The 20,967-nt window shown below is 30.5% G+C and overlaps 4 protein-coding genes and 1 pseudogene across 4 annotated transcripts; all 5 read left to right on the top strand.

The window, feature by feature from the left end:
* Positions 1–2,718: 2,718 nt before the first annotated feature.
* LOC108486358 (probable prolyl 4-hydroxylase 9) lies at positions 2,719–6,356 on the top strand. Its single transcript, XM_017790383.2, has 8 exons — positions 2,719–3,122; positions 3,202–3,321; positions 4,005–4,162; positions 4,366–4,468; positions 5,038–5,133; positions 5,547–5,612; positions 5,713–5,829; positions 6,021–6,356. Exons 1-8 carry the CDS (start codon positions 3,012–3,014, stop codon positions 6,105–6,107), a joined length of 858 nt encoding a protein of 285 aa, XP_017645872.1. The 5' UTR covers positions 2,719–3,011; the 3' UTR covers positions 6,108–6,356.
* A 277-nt stretch (positions 6,357–6,633) lies between these two features.
* On the top strand, positions 6,634–8,552 carry LOC108486360 (uncharacterized protein At2g23090-like). Its single transcript, XM_017790384.2, has 3 exons — positions 6,634–6,897; positions 7,053–7,093; positions 8,104–8,552. The coding sequence occupies exons 1-3, from the start codon at positions 6,822–6,824 to the stop codon at positions 8,221–8,223; spliced, it is 237 nt and encodes a 78-aa protein (XP_017645873.1). The 5' UTR covers positions 6,634–6,821; the 3' UTR covers positions 8,224–8,552.
* A 1,728-nt stretch (positions 8,553–10,280) lies between these two features.
* LOC108484316 (uncharacterized) lies at positions 10,281–12,622 on the top strand. Its single transcript, XM_017788054.2, has 4 exons — positions 10,281–10,829; positions 11,551–11,779; positions 11,958–12,082; positions 12,170–12,622. Exons 1-4 carry the CDS (start codon positions 10,479–10,481, stop codon positions 12,263–12,265), a joined length of 801 nt encoding a protein of 266 aa, XP_017643543.1. The 5' UTR covers positions 10,281–10,478; the 3' UTR covers positions 12,266–12,622.
* LOC108485028 (FAD-linked sulfhydryl oxidase ERV1-like) lies at positions 12,339–14,700 on the top strand (annotated as a pseudogene).
* Positions 14,701–17,308: 2,608 nt separating this feature from the next.
* Positions 17,309–18,564, top strand: LOC108484389 (40S ribosomal protein S29-like). The gene is made up of 3 exons (XM_017788161.2): positions 17,309–17,468; positions 17,738–17,837; positions 18,143–18,564. Exons 1-3 carry the CDS (start codon positions 17,407–17,409, stop codon positions 18,149–18,151), a joined length of 171 nt encoding a protein of 56 aa, XP_017643650.1. The 5' UTR covers positions 17,309–17,406; the 3' UTR covers positions 18,152–18,564.
* The last annotated feature ends 2,403 nt before the right edge of the window (positions 18,565–20,967 follow it).

Genomic DNA, 20,967 nt, shown 5'->3' with positions numbered 1-20,967 from the left:
ACAATAGTAAATTGAAATCGGATACATGGGACTGATTTACTCACACAAGCTGACATATTTAGGTTGCTCCCACAAGTTTCAGACTAGGGTTGCTCATACAAGCTTAGTTCTGTGCTGCTCACACAAGCTTTAGAGTATCTGCAACACATGTTGGATCTCAAGTCATCGTATTAATTATTGATCAAATATCCGTTTTCCTTTTCGGGACCCTAATGGCATGTTATTCGTATCTTAATCGTTTATTAAATTCACACAGCCACTGTTACCATTTTCATATAATTTCAAACCTTGTAACATCATCATATGCATATCATTCAATCATATAACAATTTCACATACATTCAATACCATATACCTATTCGTATTTTTCAAATATTTCATATTTTACGATTTAGTCCATTTGATGCCAAAAGACATTATATTTATAAAAATTCAAATTAGAAAGCCAAACAATACAATACAAACATATCATGAATTAATAAAGTAAGTCCCATATGAACTTACTTGGCAACAACAACAACAAATACGTCAATGACTAATTCACAATTTTGTCTTTTCATTGATTATCCTCCGATTGATTTAATTCTTGATCTATACGATAATTCATTTCAATTTATCAATTAAAAATACCTTATTTCATCCTACTATAAGCATAAGTCAGTTCAATTTCACTTTTCGAATGTTTCCTAATTTTTTCCATTTTATCCAATTTAGTTCCTATAACTGAAATTACCATAACTTTCAAATTCGAGCTTCGGTTTCGAAACTGATCTCAATTTCATCTTTCTATAACCCTCTATTATAAAAAATTGTAGAAATATTATACTAATTTCAAAATTCATACACTTTAGTCTTTACATTAAAAAACTAACAATTAAACTTTACAAACTAGCCCATTTTCAATTCTAAGCTCAAAGTCTAACAATTTAGTACCAAAAACTTCAAAAAATCAACAATGGAAACTTTTGAAAATTTTAACAGTTTTACAAGTTGATACGTGAGCTAACTAAATCAAGCTTACAGGACCTAAAAATCATTACAAGAAACGAACTAAATCGAACTTACTTATGGATGGCCGAAAGCTTTGAAACATAAAACCCTATTTCTTTCTTTTCTAATCGTGAAGAAGATGAATATGATAAGAAATGACTTCCATTTCTTTTTAATTTTTGTTTATATATTGTAATTAGTTACCAATTAATTATAATTAACTTAATTAACCTAAGTTGAATTAAAGCTAAATTTAATTAACAATTTTGGTGGGTTACAACTATTCTCCACCACCGATTAACATAACATGTAGGGTCAAATTTCTCAATTGGTCCTTCACTTAATTAAAATTCCATAGTGATTAATTTGTACCAAATGTACAAATTAATCTTTGTACATTTATTAACTATCTATTTGACAAAATTAAGGACCAAACTTTAATTAAACATTATATTAACCTCATAAATATCAAATAATAATATTTACAGACCTGAACATAAAAAATGAGGTTCTGAAACCATCATTTCCGACACCACTAAAAAATGAGTTGTTACATAATACATTGTTATCCGAAAAACAAAGCGATAATTAGTACACTATATTCTCTTATTCTCAAATAAATTATTTTGTTTTAAAAGGATATACGTTGTAATGGATATCTTATTAAGATCATGGATGAGGAGACAATTAATTGAATCTATTATATTGGATAATAATTTTGTATTTAAAAACTACCATATAGTGGAGGCGGTGCTCCTGAAGAGACCAAAAGACACAACTAATTATTAAAACTCCAAAAAAGATTCAAGTACCTGAAATTGAATATGAAAATAGTGAAAATAAAGATATCTCAATATAAGTTATGTTAATACCAGAAAACATGGAACTTTAAAATAGAAAAGTTGTCTACAACGGTTTTGTATGCAATAATATTATTGAGATAATGAAAGAAAAATGAAGTTCTTGACTATTGGGAAATATATACATGAAAAGATTGGCCAAAATGGAAAGATGTAATTTAAGTAGAATTAAATCCTAAAAGTTTTTGGATCAATAGTCTAAACGTATAATGGTATAAAGCCAATAAGGTACAAATGAGTGGTTCTACAAAAACGAAATAAGAAATATGAAGTTTTTCGCGAAGTCCTGACATTTATTATGAAATGTGTAATATTCTCTTACGGTGGATGCAATAGCCTCTAGATATCTTATTAGTTTTGGCTGTTCATGAAAGATTTGATATGTATTTAACGATTGTTGCTATAACATTTATATATATCAGTATATACTGGAAGTTTATATTAAAATTCTTCTGAAATTGTTTATTACAATTGTGTAAATATTTATATGAATTGATTTGAACATATGTATTAGTATACAATGATAATGATCAACTATGATTATTGTTGGAACTCTTAATCAAAACATATTTCTCCAAAGTTAGTGAATCTGTTCAAGTGATCATTTCAAAAGTTAATATTCAAGATTGGAATACGTAAAATTTGAGATATCATGTAAAGTTGTCATAAGTAGGAGTAAATACACATACTATTTTTTATTTAACAAGTTTTATCCATTAAATTTTCTGTTAAAGTATATTAATTATAGATAAGTGTATTATTTTTATTTTTGTAAGAAAATTTTCTCATAAATTCTGAAATCGTATATATGAAAATAACTCATAAATTATATTTGAGTAAAAATAATTTTGGTTAAAATTGTTGACCTAAAATATTTATTAAAAAAAAAACATTTTGAAACTCTTTACAATCCCACCAAACTCTAAATAAAAGATGGAGAAAAACTTACATTTTTCATTTTATTTTGTAAATTACAGCGTATTTCATTCGTAGATCGACTCCTTCAAAGTTCAAAGTCTAAGATAGCATTGGAAACTTGCAGGGCATACGAAATAATTAAAAAAGACAATTATAATTGGAAAAGAAGAATAAACGCATCATCCAGGCAACAACAATTATTTGAAATTTGAAGAAAAAAACATCTCTCAAAAAGACCCATAGATGAAAGGGAAATGGAAAGGTTCGAAGAGAAAACTAGGGTTGCCAGCTGCCCTTCTACTGTGCTCACTCTCATTCCTTGCTGGATTGTTTGTTCCCACTTTTTTCTTTCAGGTAATTCGTAAAAATGCTTTCATTTCCAAGTGTTTATAACTTGGGTTTTGTGTTTAATTATTGGTTTTTTTTTTAATAGGATGTTCCAATCATTAAACCCAAGCCGAGAATGCTCGAGGCAGTGCAGGAGAAGACGTATCGTGATCCGATGCCAAATGGAGTAACTGGGGAGAGTTCGATTGAATCTATTCCATTTCAGGTCATTTTTCCATTCTGGTTTTGTGCATTGACTTTTGAATGATGATGACTTGGTTCATCATGTGAGCTTAGTTGTTGTTAGATTGGTGCCATAATTTTTGGCAGATCTAGTATAAAGATTTTAGTGTATGGTAGGGGTTGTCTAGTGTTGAACCCGAGACAGGTTTTAATGGCAGACTTTAACACAAGTTTTTGCCACTCCACTGTGGTTCGGTCCAAAAAGATTTGTTTATAAATGCTTTTTCTTGGGATACTTTTTTTACTTCAGTTATAATACTTGGCTTTAGGATTTGATACTTGATAGCAGTTAACTCATTAGTTAAAGTATTTATAAAATTGTAGGTGGGATAGGGCCTTGAGCCGAAAACGGAAAGTCGTAGTAATCAATGGTAAAAACCAGAAAAATTGGAGGATTGGTTTAGTCTATGAGTCAGAATATTCGAGTTTGCATGTATTTGAGAGCTAAGATTTTATCAAGGTGTGTTTGTGCTGATTTAAAGAGGAGCTTTTGGATATTAAGAGCGGTAATGATGCAGAACAAGGATTTTATATGCAAATGTTTTACATAATTCCGAGGTCGATATATGCTAGGAAACAATAGTATGGATCTTTTTTATGAGCATTTCTTCGGGGTACTGCTGACTAAAGAACTAACTTCCTATGCTTGCTTATTGTTGAATGCAGGTTTTAAGTTGGAAACCACGAGCTTACTATTTTCCCAACTTTGCAACTTCAGAACAATGTGAACATGTAATAGAAATGGCAAAGGTGAACCTTAAACCATCTGGTTTGGCTTTGCGCGAGGGAGAAACTGAAGAAAGCACAAAAGGAACTAGAACAAGGTGCCCCTTTATGCAATTATTTCTATTCTTATTGTCGGTTTCTTGTTGATCTTGAGTTGAATGTTAGTTATAAGTCAATGATTCTATTAACTGCTTTAAATTAGCATCAAGACCAGATGGTGCATTTTCCTTTGTGTCCATGAATTGTTTGAATTGGTGAGTGCTGATAGTTTGCTTTCTTGATGATGCTTACATGGAAACAGTTCGGGAACTTTTATTAGTGCATCAGAAGATGAAACCGGGACCTTGGACTTAATCGAGAAAAAAATTGCAAAGGTTACAAGCATCCCACAGAGCAATGGAGAGGTACATTTTCTTTTTCTGCTGAAACTATTGTTATCATCTCATGTTGTAAGTTCAGTTAGTATACATGACATTATTGGAGAAAGTTTAAGCAAATATGGTGGAAATTTTAGGCAATTATAAACCTAGGGCAACTGTATGAAATGGGCCACGGGGTGTTGTGAATTGACCTTTGAAGAAAACTTGATTCGGTTTAACTTCCAATGATGGTTTAATCATCCGCCAAACCAATTGTTAAGGCATATAAATCTGCTACCCTATTGGTTGTGTTTGAAAACAGCAAAGTCTTATCATTTTCCTTGAATAGATTCTGTCATATTTGGCATATAACAGGAGTTACTTTTGTCTGCTGCAATACTTGTAACCTATGACGATCATGTTAATCAAACCATAGTTCAGTGAATCTGGTATAGTACTTGCAGTGGAAATATAATAGTTTACATAGAGAGGGAGAGATTCTTGGAATGATATACATCAACACACTAATGATAAATCAACACTCTGCTAAAATTATCTTGATATACTTCCTGTTTGTGTTGGAATTTTGAAATGGCAAATCTTTCCTATTGTAGGCATTTAATATTTTGAGGTACGAGATTGGGCAGAAGTATGATTCTCATTATGATGCATTCAATCCGTCTGAATACGGGCCACAATCAAGCCAAAGGGTACCGTCTTATATGTGAACTTCATTGTTACATGCTGGTTTAATCTTGGTTTCTGGATTTTTTTATGTGCAATTTGTGGCAAACTGAAATGATTGCTGTTCTGTCTGCCTATAGGTCAATACTGTAAATATTATAGCCGGTGCCTCCATAGATAGCCCTTTTTAGTTCTTTCTTCTATGGCATGGTGCCAACATTTGCCTTTGTGCTAGCCTCACCCCATGTATAGGATATTCTTTTGATGCTTCATAGTTAAAGACAGTTTATTCTGGATTATTCTAGTATGGTTTTTGTTTTTTGATAACATATACTGTTCCCTTCATTGCATTTTCTGTATTTTGATCAAGCCATTGTGTGTGTGTTGATGCCAAAGGACTAAAACATTGTGCATATCAACATTGAACGGTCTCTCGCAGGTTGCATCGTTCTTGTTGTATTTATCTGATGTAGAAGAAGGTGGAGAAACAATGTTCCCTTTTGAGGTAGATACGGAAATGCCAACTTGCCTTATCTCTCCTTTATTTCGTTATAGCAAGTATTATTTGTCAAGTTTTGGTACTCACCCTGTTATTCCGGTTGCAGAATGACATGAGAGTCAAAGGTTACGACTACAGACAGTGCGTCGGTTTAAAAATAAAACCACGAAAAGGGGACGGACTTCTTTTCTATTCACTCTTTTTGAATGGCACAATAGATCCGGTAATTTTCGCACTCTCAAATCAAACTTAATGCGCATTGCATTGCTCTCGCTTCCAATCCATTGTTTTAAGGGATTTCTGAAGTCGATCCGTGTTATCAATATGGATGCTTTATAGCTGTTATAATGCTCGAAAACATTGTTGTTTTTGTGTGTGGCTAATGTATTATCTGTTTAAAAACATTATTTGCAGACATCTCTGCATGGAAGCTGTCCAGTGATCAAAGGGGAGAAATGGGTTGCTACAAAGTGGATTAGAGACCAAGACCAAAATGACTGACTATTCAGTGTTTCTGTAAAAAAAATGGCTCATTATCGGTGTTTATTTTTGTCGTTAATCATCATATAAACTCTGTTTTGGATAGTATAATTCTTTATGAATTCACTCCCACTTTCAAAAAAAATTTCCGGATAAAGTAATATTTAGTCCTTGAACTTCCTTGAACTTGATAATTGTATTTCACATAAATTTTGGGACTTGACAGTTTTTTCTAATTTGATCCTTGAATTTTGTCAAGAAATAAAAGAATGACATGTCTTCGCTCTTGAACAAAGTTCAACTTAAGAGACTAAATTGGAAAAAAGAGATTAAGTACCATACATATGACGTGCTACTGACCACATAGATCAATTTTTAACTGATTTTTTAATTTGATATACGGTGATTAATTAATTTATTTTAATAAAAAAGGGAAAATATAATCTGAATTTTAATTCGAGTAAATTTTAATTCACATTTTTATATATAAAAGATTATAATATTATATTATTAAAAAGCAATCATATTTCGAATCTTAATCTAAAAGCACCAAATGCCAATTCAGACCCATTTAACTTTCTTTATTAGCATTTACTTCTTCTGTTCTCCATTGTTTTACTTTCCTCATTATTAATTCTCCCATTTTTCCTTTTTGCCTTCAAGAAATTTCCAAGTTCTTCTTCAAAACCCTCACATCCCACTCGATCAAAAGAACTCAAATCTTTATCATCCACCATGGGAGGAGGAAATGCCCAAAAATCCAAGATGGCTCGTGAGAAGAACTTGGAAAAGCAAAAAGCTGCCGCCAAAGGTGTTTCTTTTTCTTTTTTTTGCAAGCCATTCTCCTTTAATCTTCTTTTTTTCCATTTCTTATCTCTCTGGGTTTTGTTCTTTTCTTTTCTTTTAGTTAGATCTATTCTTGATCATGAATCCTTTTCTTTGTTTTAATTTTTGGGTTTTTGATAGGAAGCCAGCTTGATTCTAACAAGAAGGCCATGACCATCCAGGTAGTATCTTTGCTTCATTTGTTAGGTTCAACACTCTTTTTTTTTTTTGCTCGATCTGTTGTTTTTTTTTTGGTCAAATGATTTATGATTATTTTGTTTCCTTGTACATATGGATCAAACTTAACAAATTCGGTTGAATTTCTTTTCACTGTTTTTTACCTGGGTTAATATATTCATTTGTTGTTAGTTGGTTTTCACTATTTGATTTGTGTACATGCTTTGTAGATTCTTACGTCAAGTTGTATAGCTACCGGAACTTATTTGCCTGGATTCCCTGCTAAAAATTGATGTCCAAATCAAAGTTTGGGAGTATATCATTTACTTAAAAAAGTTAAATACTCTTCATTTTCCATTTAAGATTTCTAGTCCAATAGTTGATGCTGGGTTTGATTTGGGTCAAAATTTGTTTACCATCATGTTCACTTATGAAGTTGGTATAATTGCTTGTGTATTGATGGCAAGTTTTGATAGAAAATACTAACAATGTTAATGTTTGGACTGAGAATTTAAATGGAAAAAATCAAGAGGATTAAATTTTAACTTTTTAAGTACATGGACTAAATCGCAAACCTCATTCTAGTATATGGATTGATGGCACATTTTTAACCAACTTGTAGTTATGGTTGTTGCTGTTTATCACTATCAGTACTGCATTGTTGTAAAGTTTTTCTTAATTTTCTTCCTTTGGGAAATCCTGAGGAATTAACACTTGAGTGTTAGCTCGTCTCGCATGAGCTATTGCCGATTGTCGATTTTGATGACAACAATCTGTAGCCTTCTTGAAAAGATTATTGATAGCAAAAACCATGTTTTTGTTCGATTTGTGTGATGTATGGTGATAAAAGAAGACTTTGGATTTTCCATTTGGTCACTATATATGTTTAGTTTGATATTATTGAATCGAGTTAGACTCGTTTTATTAAGTCCATTGATGGAAGTGTTACTTGCCTTATCTTCTTTGTTCGCTTCATTGATATCGTACCTGGTGGATGGTGGTGATTTGTGTATAGTGCAAGGTGTGCATGCAAACATTCATCTGTACTACAACAGAAGTGAAATGCCGGGAGCATGCTGAGGCGAAGCATCCTAAATCCGACCTATACACATGTTTTCCTCACCTTAAAAAGTAGCACACTGGGGAAGTGGAGATGGCTTGTAGCATGCATCTATCTTGTCCCATTGGTACTGTATGAGTAACTTCTTAAAATCTCTCTCACAAAAGCCCTATAAGCTCTCACTTGGTGATTTCGATGATGCAATTGTCATGTCGTGTTCTGTCTCGATACTTGCTTGTTGCTTGATTTTGATATGATTAATGTGGTAAAGCTGGTGGTGTTATTTGTGGTGCTGTTTTTCCTTAACCTCTCTTTGCCACTTTGCCAATGATTCCATGCTTAAACTTAAATGCATGTGACGTGTATGCTTACAAAAAGATTATAAGGAAAACCATTTCCTAAAATTGGAAGAAGTTCATTTCTTTTAAAACAACTTTTACCTTCACCCCCTATTTGAAAAAAATGAAAAAAAGAGTTCAAAATTGCTTGAATTTCACGGTGATGTGTGTGATTTACATGGAGCTGCGTTAATATAAATATTGTTACTTCCATGGATGAGTTCTCAAGATTTTAATGAACATCAATATTGTTACTTCTATTACTTTCAAAAATTAAATAAAATATGTATTCTAAAAGTTTAAACTTTGTTGAAGCGCATTATTTGATATGATTAGCATTGAAATTATTTAAAATAAATTACTATTATTTTTATAAATAATATCTTGACCATAATAAAAAGGTAATTAAATGTATAAAATGTTAAGGGTTCAAAATTATATATCTAAAAACAGTGAGGTTGTATGGGTTCAATGTGAATTTTTATTAAAATAATAATAATAATGATTTTTTTATAAAAGTAATATTCGAATAAATATAATAGACAAAATCTAATATAATTGATTTAATATTATTCTTTTATTTATAAATATATATGGTTGAAATGATATTAGAAGCAAGATTGAATATTCGATCGAATTAAGTTAAAAATTTGACTGGAATTAACGAAACTTATTATTTATATTTAATGTTATGTTTACATTGATGGATTATTTAACTATTAAATAAAGTATATATGATGTAGTTTTATTTTTTCTTATTCGAATTTTTGAATAATTCAAATTATGTAATTTATATTTGAAATAAATAAAAATTTTAACCTTTTGTTCCAGTTAATTTAGAACTAATTAATTTAAATTTTAATTTTTTAAAATTTTCTAATTAAGGGTCGATTCGCATTGCTTTTCAAAAGTAATTTTGGCTCCAAAAGTATTTTTGGAAAAAAATGTTTCGTAACAAGTTGTTTTTAAATGAAATTTTAACTTTTACTTGTCCAAAAAGTACTTTTAGTGTTTAATTACTTTTTCACATATCTAATAACATTGTACTTCCCTTTTTCTTCATGGTATTTAATTACAAATGTGTTAAAATTATTAATTAAAAATAAAAAATATTTTTAAAATACTAATTATAAATATTTAATAGTTATATTTAAATATTAAAAATATAGTTTATATATTCTAATTAAATTTTATAAATAATTAATATTTATTGTTTAAAAATATTTAAATTTTATATTTTATATATTAAAATATTAATAAGAAATTATAATAATTTTTTATATTATTATTAAAATATAATAATATTAACTAATTTAAATATTATTTAAATGTATATTTATTATTTGATAATAACATATTTAAAATAGACATTTTATTTTTTAAAATATTTTTTACAGTATCCACAGTACTTTTTAAAAGTATTGCAGGATTGAATCAAATTTTGTGAGTGTGGATTGATTAATAGATTTCATCATCATTTGCTTTATGGACACAACTAACCAAAAGTTCAGGGATTTTGAAGTTTGACTGACGTGCTACGTGTAATTAATACGACACGTGGCGTTCAAAGAAAGGAAGACGTTGACGTGTCACGGAAATATATTAATTAATTAAACATAAAAATATGCCAAAATTCTGGAGAGTATTCGAATTATATGTCGAACACGCCAACCCCCTTCATCTACGCGCTTCACCCTGTTTCCCATCTACTCGCTGCTCTGTCCATCCATTTCAATACTTCACGTGCTACAGGAGCGAGTACAATATCAATTGGTACTCGCGAAAACAGTCTTAAAACAAAAACAAGAAAGCCAGAAATTTCCGACCACCAAAAATAAAAAAAAGTTAGGACTTAAAAAAAAAAAAAAAAACCACATCTTTCTTTGCCCTTTTGTCTTTAAAAGCAAATCAAAAACCACACCAAAACCCTATCAAAGCTGAGAGACGCTATTGGAAGAGGGAAAAGAAAACGAAACCCAAAGAAAGGACATAATGAGCGGTTCTTTGCGTAGGTTCGCTGCCATCACCCGCCTGTCACTGAAGCAACCGTTCGCCGACTTGGCTGACCCGATCAACAGAATCCACCCGTTTCTAAAGAACCGAACCAAGACCCAAGCCAGGGAGTATGTTCGGTTCCCAAATGTTGTACGGAAAGTAAGAGAATATGAGATCTCCTCCTCCCTTTTCAGTTCTTCGTTTTCTTCTTCCTCTTCGTCTTCAATGGCGTCGTTTGGGAAGCTGGGTTTTGTTGGGTGGTATTTAGGAATGGTGAAGTCGTGGCCCGTTTTAACCAAGAGCGTTACTTCATCGGCTATTTATGTAGCTGCTGATTTGTCTTCTCAGGTAATCCCTTTTTTTGGTTCTTAATTTAAAGAGCGTTTTTCGTTTTTGGTTGATTGAAGGTGAAAACTATGTATTTTGATTTTTGCCTTCTGTTTGGTTGATGAGAAAGTGGAGAAAAATGAAAGAAAATCCTCTGGGGTTCTCTGGAAACTTCACCTTTTTTTTTTTTTTAAAGAGAAGGATGCCTTTTCACACCAAATACATGGACCATGAACAAATTCTTCAATTTTGTCATAGTTTCTTCTATTCAAGGCTTGAAGTCATTTATGCTCTCCTATTAATGGCCTATATAGTTCTATCTGTTCTGTCACTATGAGGTGCTCTCCTTGTGTGAACCCGCCAAGCTCTAAAATGAACCATTATTAGGCAATTTGTAAATGCATGCTTCATGGACCATGCATTAGTGCCTGTTTAAACTTGTTTCATTGCAGTCCACTTCTAGTTCTTTCCTCATTTGCTAAATTTCACTTGCACATTGTGCTCTGCTCATAATGAGATTGGTGAATACTTTTAGGGTTTAGGGTAAATTGTTCCTAATGTTATGGACTATGGACTACTCTTCATACGAGTAAATGTCTCGGTTTTGTACCGGTGTTTTTGGTGTATGCAAAAACATTATGAACCATGGTTTTGCTGCATTTGATTATGAAATATATATGCACTTTTGCATGCATGCAAAATCCTGTTTGTGTATGTTTTTAATATTGAATTCTATTGCCAGACGATTTCGAAGTCATCTTCGGAACCTTACGATTTGGTGAGGACTTCGCGTATGGCGGGATACGGGTTGTTAATATTAGGACCATCACTGCATCTTTGGTTCAACTTGATGTCGAAACTCTTTCCTAAGAGAGATTTGATCAGTACTTTGAAGAAAATGGCCATGGGGCAACTACTTTACGGACCTACCATGACTGTTGTTTTCTTCTCCTTGAATGCTCGTCTACAAGGTAAGCGCACAATCTTTCCTTGCATGTTGCTATATGAACACGGCTTTGCAGTTCATTAGCTACTGAATTATGATGTATTGCAAGGTATATCGAGCTGCATCAACGTATAATATTTTTATTGCTCATGGATAACCTTTTTGGATCCACACTGAGCCGTTGTGAATGTTGTATGGTACAGGTGAAAGCGGTGATGAAATTATTTCCAGATTAAAGCGTGACTTACTTCCTACGATGTTAAATGGTATAATGTACTGGCCCTTTTGCGACTTCATCACTTTCAGGTTCATCCCGGTTCATTTGCAGGTATGGTTGATCTCCTTCCCTCTTCGTTTTTATTTTATTTTTATTCTTCCTCGTGAAACTTATTCGCAGCGGCATTCATTTTGACAGCCGTTGGTGAGCAATTCGTTCTCATATTTATGGACTGTCTATATGACATACATGGCAAGTCTAGAGAAACCGGTGTCAATATTACCTGCTGAGTGATTTGCTACCTTCGATTCCCCGTGTTCAAGATCCCGGCTTTTCCACGGTGAACTGAGGATTGAATAAAAAAACTATGCATTCGGTGGAATCTGGTCCCGATATTTGTAGTGCAAGCAGGCTTAGGGAAGCATCATGTTATAGTAGTGAAAATTTGGTGCAAAATCTAGTAATAGCAAGGATATGGAGCATTTTGTAAGGACTCATTTGTTGTTATAAACTTTTGAGAGTATTATTCTACGAAAATTCTTTTTCATTCCCCTAGCGGGCCTTGTTTCGGTCCGAAGACGACCATCGATCTCACATCGATTGTGTATTAAGATTAAATTCAATATATATATATGATTGAATTTTATTAAAGCATTGTTAAGAATCTTCAAAATATAAAAATTAAATTCCAACCTGCTTTTTGTTTTCCGCCGTCATTGTCATTCTCAGTCAAGCTAGAAGATGACTGAAAATCCGAACCCATTCCAATCATTGTTCCAAACAGTTGAAAATTTCTCGTATTGCATCCAAACCCATATCGCCAATTTCGTCCGATAGGTTAACCGTTCATCACCCACCGGGAAACTCCCTCTGAGCTTTCCTCCTTCGTCGAAACTAAACTCCGGTTCACCTGCCACCACTACCCATCTTCTCGTCAAGGTATCTCCCTACTTGCATTGCCCCCCATATATTCATCAATTACATGCTTATTCACCTGCTTATCGATCTCGAAGGCACGTAAATTTTAAAAATGACGTTGCTCACTAACTGTTTGATAAAATGTCAATGTCACACTGTTTTTTAGTGGACAAACTTGATATTGACGATCTATTTATCATTTCGGACACCCATTTTGTAGTTCTCTGAAATTAAAACGCTTGGTTGAATTATTTATTAAATAGAAACCTGTTGCACCGGTGACTAAAGAAGAGCTTGGAAGAGCAACTTGGACTTTTCTTCACACCCTTGCTGCCCAGGTCTTTACATTTATACCTTTGCCTTTTCTTTGTTTGTTTGTTTGTCTATATTTGTTTGTCCATATGATTTTCACCCTTGGAAGAACCATTGTTTTTTCTCAGTATCCCGAACGTCCAACAAGACAGCAAACGAAGGATGTAAAACAGCTGGTATGTTGCCTCACCACTCTTGCTTAAAATCTATTATATTCTTATATCTTAATCTCCTTATTCAGTTTGTAGATCTTTAAGCTTCAATGAAGTTCAAGTTTTATAGATTTGGGTTAAAAATGAACTGAGTTGAGTTAAAAGATGTCAAACTGCTGCTCAGCTTAACTATAAGGTTTTTGGCTTGCAGATGTCAATATTATCCCGAATGTACCCTTGCAATGAATGTGCAGGTCATTTCGAAGAAGTTTTAAGGTATATTTTTGTCTTCTCCACAGCCCTTTCTCTGGTAGTAGATGCCGGGTAAAGAACTCCGGTTACCATTTTATGTTACCTTTTTCTTTTAGATTGTATGATCAAAAAGGACTTTTAAGTAACACCAGGAAGCTATTCTGCTTCCCCACCTCATCCATGTTTGATATTTGAAGTAGCATGCAATAAAAGCTAAAACTAAAAGGACAAGAAAACAGGCATAATCCGGTCATGGCGTTATTAGGACGACCTAATGAAATATGAAGTATTCCAAACCAAGACCTCATTACATCAATATTTCTAGCTGTTTTAGCTGTTATAATTGATAAATTTGTTGGTTTCATTTAGTTGTTCTGTCATTCATTTGTGAGGAAAGGAGAGGAAGGCCGTCGGTCGTTTTAACCATTGTCCGGTTTATTCATAATGATCTGCAATGTCTCAGATTTGATCTGATTTCAATCAATAAAAGTTTCGGATTGGAGGTTTTTCTTATAAGTGTTGTTTGCAAAGACTCCTGTGATATTATGATATTAATGTTTCCTGATGGATATCTTCTTCATGAATGCTTCTCAGAGCAAACCCGGTACAAGCTGGATCACATGAAGAGTTTTCTCAATGGCTCTGTCATGTGCACAATGTCATTAACCGAAGGTAAATTTTTTATCTTCTCAGTTATGCATGCACCAATATAAAATAACAGTTCAATGCTTGCATGTCAATTGGCATATTTGCCTTCGCGGCTGTGCCGGTGTGCCCTACCTACTATTCCGAACCGCATGTACCTTAACTCTTAAGCTCCAAACCATATTAGATTGACCCTTTTTCCTTAGCTTTATCCTAGTTAGTTGACATTGGTCATTTCCAACAGCCTTGGCAAAGTGGCATCCCATGTGAGCGAGTTGATGCGAGGTGGGGCAAGCTTGAGTGCGAGCAGCGAGCCTGTGATTTACAGGGAACTACAATGAACCATACTGAATTCTGAATAGATACATGTTATAAGAATTTACGAACTTTGTCAAAAATCAATTAAGCTCTCCCACGAAAGTAGAAGTGCTCAAACTTTCAAATTGGAAACATTTTTCATTTTTTATCGTTACATTGTTGACGTGATTATTAACAACACTGATATTGTAGTATTAGCAAAAATAAAATAAAAATAAATTATAGAAATTATTTAAAATTTTTATGTCTGAAATCACTTGAACAATCATTTGTCCAGATTCATTTGAGACTCAAATTATTATTTTTAAAAATTATAAATTTATAAAATATTACTAAAAAATATAATAATGTTAAATAAAATTTAGAACATAATAAAAATTTAATTCTAGATTCAATCTAGACATATAGTTGTCCAAATTTATTATGGATGATAATATATTCAATTAAAATATATATTCATATTTTTTAACTTTTAAAGTAGAATTGATAAAATAAAAATTATTTATTTATTTTTAAATTATTTTTATATAGCCTAAATTTTGAGTAGAATTAATAAATTTTAAAAAATTATATATATATTTATTAATTTATTTTTATATAGTCTAAAAGATACTAATAGAATTAAAACATTGTTACAATTCTCATTTTAAAAAAATTATTTTTAAAATTTTATATAGTTTTAGATATATAATTTTTCGATTCACTCTGACCCTAGACACTTGTTGGACACGGTTTCAAACCGTGCAACTTTCATCCCTTACCCTAATCTAATATAAATACTATAGCAATTTGAAGTTACAATTAAAGAGAGCGTTCCAATATAACACAATTAAGAAACCGTCATTTGACACACTAGTTATTTGTCACGTGTCTTTATCGACTAAAGTTTAAAATGGATATTATTTCAATATAATTTCTTTATAAAAATATATCTATATTGAATACCCATTCATATAACAAGGATCATATATGTCAATAATCTTTGCTATAGTTGATTTAGTCATAGACTACGTAAAAAATAAATAAATATGTACACACTTAGTCATAGATTTAAACTATTGTCATTAAAATTAAATACTTATATTATTTTAAATTTTCAATAATATTATTTATGAAATATTACTATTTTTTAATCAAATTTTAATAATTTAATATAATATATTTTAATTACTATACACAATTAGTTTAAAACTAAACTTTTGTTTCAACAACTTTCTTCTCAAGTTAAAATTGAACAAACATTAAATTTAAAATTATAATTGTCAATCTTTATAATATTGTTTAATTTAGGATTTTTTATTATATATTTAAATTTATATTTGGTGATTATATTTTCAAATCGTAATTTTTTTAGTAAATTATATAAATAGTTATTCAATTATAAAAAATTATTTTAGATATTTAAAAAATTACAATTTAAACACCTACATTACATAATTTAATCATTTTGACCACTCACGTTAAAACAACAAACAACAAACTAATATGAAAATTAAAATTTAACAAACATCAAATTTAAAGTTATAATTATCATCTTTACAATACCTTTTTAAGTAATATTTGGTTATAACTTCATTAAAAATTCATTAGTCAGTGATTTTTTTAAAATTCAAGGTTTTAATTATTTAGTAATTATATTTAAGTATTTTATTGAGTGAGTATCACTCTTAATTGAGTTTTAAATTCAATTGTGAAATTATAAAATTATCCCTTCTTTTAAGTTATAAATAATATTATTATAATAATATTTTATCTTTTCATATCTTTTATATCATCTTTAAATAGACCAATTAAAATTACAAAAATCAAACACGTGTTTAATAATATTAAAATACAAGTTCATAATTACTCTACCTATATTCAGTATTAAATAAATTTTAAAAGAAAATATTTTCAACATAAAATATATTTTTTTCCATTGGGTGTGATTAAATCTACTTTAAATAGTTATTTTCATTAATTTGTTTTGGCCTTATTTTTTAGAGAAGTTTTATATGAGCAAAGTAATAATTCTTTTGGCTAAAATCAATATATCTTCTATGTCCGTTTTATCGTCCATAGAAACTAATCATATCGGGATTTGTGTTGTCCCTCCCAACGATAGTGTCTTTAAAGTTTAAACTTGAATCATTCCTTTAATAGTATAATGCGTCGAACTATTACATCTAACCCTTATTGATTAAATTAATTTTTTAATGATATTATTTGGATTAAGGTAATATCAGTAGTAGTAGTAGTAGAAGCAAGTGGGTTAACATACCATTTAGCTCTTAAGTTTTGCTTCAATGTTTAATTTGGTATCTGAGTTTTTTCGTTGTCCCAAATTGGTACATGAGTTTGGTTTCAATGTTTAATTTGGTGCCCAGAGCAAATGGTATCATGTAGCCCAATTAACATTTGACATGTGTACTATAGTAAAAAAAAAAACATAAGTACTGAATTGGGAGATAAAAACCTTAAGTATCAAATTGAACATTGAAGTCAAACTTATATACTTAGTACTCAAGTATCTAATTGAAAAAAATTAGGTACCAAATTGAAACAAAAAAATTTCTCAAGTATAAATTTAAACATTAAAATCAAAATTAAGTACAATAACCGAAGCAAATTATGTGAAATTAAAATATAAGGACTAAATCCATGAGCTGTGTATAGTACAAGGATTAAAACCATCATTTGACCAAAAGAAAACAATTGGGTCAAAATGCTGAAACTAGGGTTTTTTTGGAACTCATCTATAAATACCTTATTTTCCCACAATTTTAACTCCTTCGTCAAGTTCCTAGGTTTCCACTAAGCTCTAAAGCCTCCTTTTGCCTTTCAGAGCTTTGATAGATCATGGGTCACTCAAACATCTGGAATTCTCACCCTAAGACATACGGGCCTGGCTCTCGCGCCTGGTAACTTCATCTTCTCTCATTTCTTTTGATTGCGTCCACATTTCAAATTAGATTATTTCACTGTCGACACTTTATTATGTATTACTTACGTTTAACGAACTGCAATAAAATTTTGGGTTATTGATTTTTGAGTGCCTGATCTAGCGATTTAACATTATAATCTTTATGTGTAACGATTTAATATTCTGTGTTATGAATTGTCGGGTTTTGCCTTGGTTAGATATTTTTTTTTAATTTGTTGGGTTTTCTTTTTTTGTTTTTAAATATAGTCGCGTGTGTGGAAACCCCCATGCCATCATAAGGAAGTATGGGCTCATGTGTTGCAGACAGTGCTTCCGTAGCAATGCCAAGGAAATTGGATTCATTAAGGTAACATTAATGGCTTCTTGAAGTAATTGTGTCCCATACAACTAAATGGGGATATGACCCTTTATCTATGTTGCTTGGATCCCTTATTTTTCTCGAAGTACCCGATAAAATGATCTCAAGTATATGACTTCCGATGATCTTCCAACATGTGTAAAGCCATAAATAGTCTAATTATACTCTTGTCCGATGCATACCCATAACTAACACTCGCATCCTAGTCTTAATGATATAATTAATGATTTCTCATATCAGCTTTTTAACCTCTGGGTATTTTTTTTTTTTTTTTTTTTGGTTTTGGTTTGCAGTACCGTTGACGAATTTATATGGTGTGAAGTAGGAAAGGGCTTTGTCCAAGTATGAGCTATTGTAGTAAGGTTTTGGAATTCAAAGAAAAACTTCTAAGATAATGTTTTTGTTGAATCTATTATGGGACATTAAAGTGTCTTACCAGGAGTGCATTATTGTTTTTCAATGAAAGGTTAATGCTAGCTTGCTATTAATTTGTCTATGCAATGTGATGATCCTGTTTGATTTACAGCATTTCATGTGTTACTATAAATGGAATTAGAGGTTGAGTCTTTTATACATTTGAAACCTGGGGGCAAAGCTTTTGTCTCACAGTCACATTTGATTCTTGTTATTTAGTATTATGTCTTGTTTATGATGCTTCAAGGAATGGTTGTACATGGATTCAATGCATATTCCAATGTAGTTCTAGTGTTTGAAATATGCTTTGTTCCATTTTTGTTTCTGTTGTTCTCGGGGTTCAAACTTGTATATTTGATTTTTCTTTTTATATACTTCAATTAATGCTTTTCATTTTCGTTGATTTGGGAAAAAAAAGGAATGAATGCAGATTGAGTTTATATAATCAGTATGCTTTTCATTTTGCTTCCTAAGTGTCTTAGGAGGTTTGTCATTATTTGGCTGGATTAGTAGTATACTGCCATATACAAGTATGGTTTGTATAGGTAAATTAATTAGAATATTTATTAAAATATATAGTATGTTTTTTAATTGTCATCAACATAGTTGCTTCCAGGTTGCTTTGTCTTGTCACATCATTATTTTGATGGTTGCCTCCACGTTGCAATCTGTTTTGTTTTCATCTGGATGTCTTTTTCTTCAAGTTGTCTTCTCTTGTCCATTAGTGTTTCTTAGACATTATTTCTCCACGTGGCTTGATTGTTTTGGCTTATCCTTCTTGAATATTATCGAGATTCATTAACTCTATTTCGTCTAGATGTAATGAATCTGGTGACAGTCGTTCCAAAGCTCCCACGTGTTTTAGATTTTCTTTATTATTTGTGATGGAAAATCATCGATCTCCATATCAGCTATCTTTTTTTTATAGTTGTTTGGATTCTTCATCTCTATCGTTCTGGATGATTTTAGTTTCGTCTGCTATTATTCTTCTTCCATCAGTCAAAAGTTTATATAAGTCTAAAGAACATGTTGAGACTTATAGACTTTTGACTGATGGAAGAAGAATAATAACAGATGAAATTGGAATCATCCAGAACGATAGAGATGAAGAATCCATAACACTATTAAAAAAGATAGTTGATATAGAGATCGATGATTTTCCATCACAAGTAATAGAGGAAATCAGAAACATGTGAGAGCTTTGAAATCTAGACGAAATAGAGTTAATAAATCTAGATAATATTCAAGAAAGATAAGTCAGAAAAGATTGCAATATGGAGGCAACTATCAAAATAATGATGTGACAAGACAAAACAACTATGTTGATAACAAGACAAGATCCTTATTAAAAACACTGTGTGGGATTGAAGAAAAGTTAAATAGAGTTTAGGAATTTTGACGGAAAAGGAAATGTATGAAGCCTAAACAAGGCATCGAAACGAAAAATAGTTTTAGAAATATTTTACTTTCTTTTTACCATCCTCTCCTAAACTTTATTTTATATTATTATTAATAATTTTATATATTTTATATTATTATTAATAATTTTATATGAAGAACAATCTTCAGGATTATATTTCAATATATATTAATAATTATTATTTTTTATTTTTTGTCTAAATTTTTAAACATAAACACTCTTCTATTAGAGGATCTCAGAATAGATATAAAGTAATTTGGTTTAACTTTAAATCATATTACTTTAGTATGTAAATTAGATTGACTACCTCCAAGAAGTGTTTTTAAATCTTTTATCTAATAAAATTGCTATTATAGGTATATTATGACTTTTTTAAATAAAGTTTTAATTTTTATCATAATTATTCTTAAATGTATATATCTAGTGGAGGATATTTTTTCTAATTTTTTAATTTTATCTTTAGTAAATAAAGGAATTTCTGTTAATCATCCTTTAGTTTCTTTAGTTATTATATTGCCACTAATTTTTATGTGTCTTTGCCTCCGTATCTTGAATTTAGAAATTTTATATACTTCTTCTTTAGAAATATGATTATTATTTATTTTTTATCATTTCATCAATTTTTTTTCTGCTCCAATTAAATTTTCTAATTTCTTTTAATTGGTTTTAGAACTGCTTCTTACATTAAACATAAATATATATTCTTCATTATATGAATCGAGTTTGTTTATGATATTAAATCATATAATATTTTTCAGGATTTATTTCTTCTTCTAAGCATATTTCTAAATCTTGTTCTTTAAGAGATTTAATTATTTTCTTTGTATTTTTCCTTTGTTAGGATAATTTGTTGCTATGTGACCTTCTTCATCACATATAAAATATTTACATATTTGTTTTTAAATTTTTAGAAGTTTTTCTTCAAACAATTTTTTTTATTATAACTAGTATATTTTTATTTTTTGGTTTCCATCTAATTAACTTATATCTTTTATTTTTCTTTCTATGTTTTTTATAAGTATCGGACTAATTGGCTTATATTCAAATTCCACATTTTTTAAAATTTTAGTATAATGTTTAGCACTTAATTTATTTTTAACTTGTTTAGAAGCTTTAGTTTATAAGCTATGTAAAGTTATTCTTTCTTTTGTAAAATTTATTTTGTTTCCTATAGAATCTATATTTTCTAGTTCTACTCTAGCTTTTTATTATGCCTTTTCTAGATAATTTACATATTTTTGTATGCAAATCTCATCCCATGGTGGTGGTAATTTATGAAAATAT

The sequence above is a fragment of the Gossypium arboreum genome, chromosome 13 (genome assembly GCF_025698485.1).
Source record: "Gossypium arboreum isolate Shixiya-1 chromosome 13, ASM2569848v2, whole genome shotgun sequence".
NCBI lineage: Eukaryota > Viridiplantae > Streptophyta > Magnoliopsida > Malvales > Malvaceae > Gossypium > Gossypium arboreum.
Note: the sequence above shows the minus strand (reverse complement) of the source record. Positions and strands in the feature narration are given on the sequence as shown.

Bases quoted from the DNA above. Each gene is read 5' to 3' on its own strand.
- LOC108486358 (XM_017790383.2), top strand. From the start codon at position 3,012: ATGAAAGGGAAATGGAAAGGTTCGAAGAGAAAACTAGGGTTGCCAGCT. The intron at 3,123-3,201 runs GTAATTCGTAAA...TTTTTTTAATAG, and splicing joins TTCCCACTTTTTTCTTTCAG to GATGTTCCAATCATTAAACC. The intron at 3,322-4,004 runs GTCATTTTTCCA...TGTTGAATGCAG, and splicing joins TTGAATCTATTCCATTTCAG to GTTTTAAGTTGGAAACCACG.
- LOC108486360 (XM_017790384.2), top strand. From the start codon at position 6,822: ATGGGAGGAGGAAATGCCCAAAAATCCAAGATGGCTCGTGAGAAGAAC. The intron at 6,898-7,052 runs GTGTTTCTTTTT...GGTTTTTGATAG, and splicing joins GCAAAAAGCTGCCGCCAAAG to GAAGCCAGCTTGATTCTAAC. The intron at 7,094-8,103 runs GTAGTATCTTTG...ATTTGTGTATAG, and splicing joins AGAAGGCCATGACCATCCAG to TGCAAGGTGTGCATGCAAAC.
- LOC108484316 (XM_017788054.2), top strand. From the start codon at position 10,479: ATGAGCGGTTCTTTGCGTAGGTTCGCTGCCATCACCCGCCTGTCACTG. The intron at 10,830-11,550 runs GTAATCCCTTTT...TTCTATTGCCAG, and splicing joins CTGCTGATTTGTCTTCTCAG to ACGATTTCGAAGTCATCTTC. The intron at 11,780-11,957 runs GTAAGCGCACAA...TGTATGGTACAG, and splicing joins CTTGAATGCTCGTCTACAAG to GTGAAAGCGGTGATGAAATT.
- LOC108484389 (XM_017788161.2), top strand. From the start codon at position 17,407: ATGGGTCACTCAAACATCTGGAATTCTCACCCTAAGACATACGGGCCT. The intron at 17,469-17,737 runs GTAACTTCATCT...TTTTAAATATAG, and splicing joins GGGCCTGGCTCTCGCGCCTG to TCGCGTGTGTGGAAACCCCC.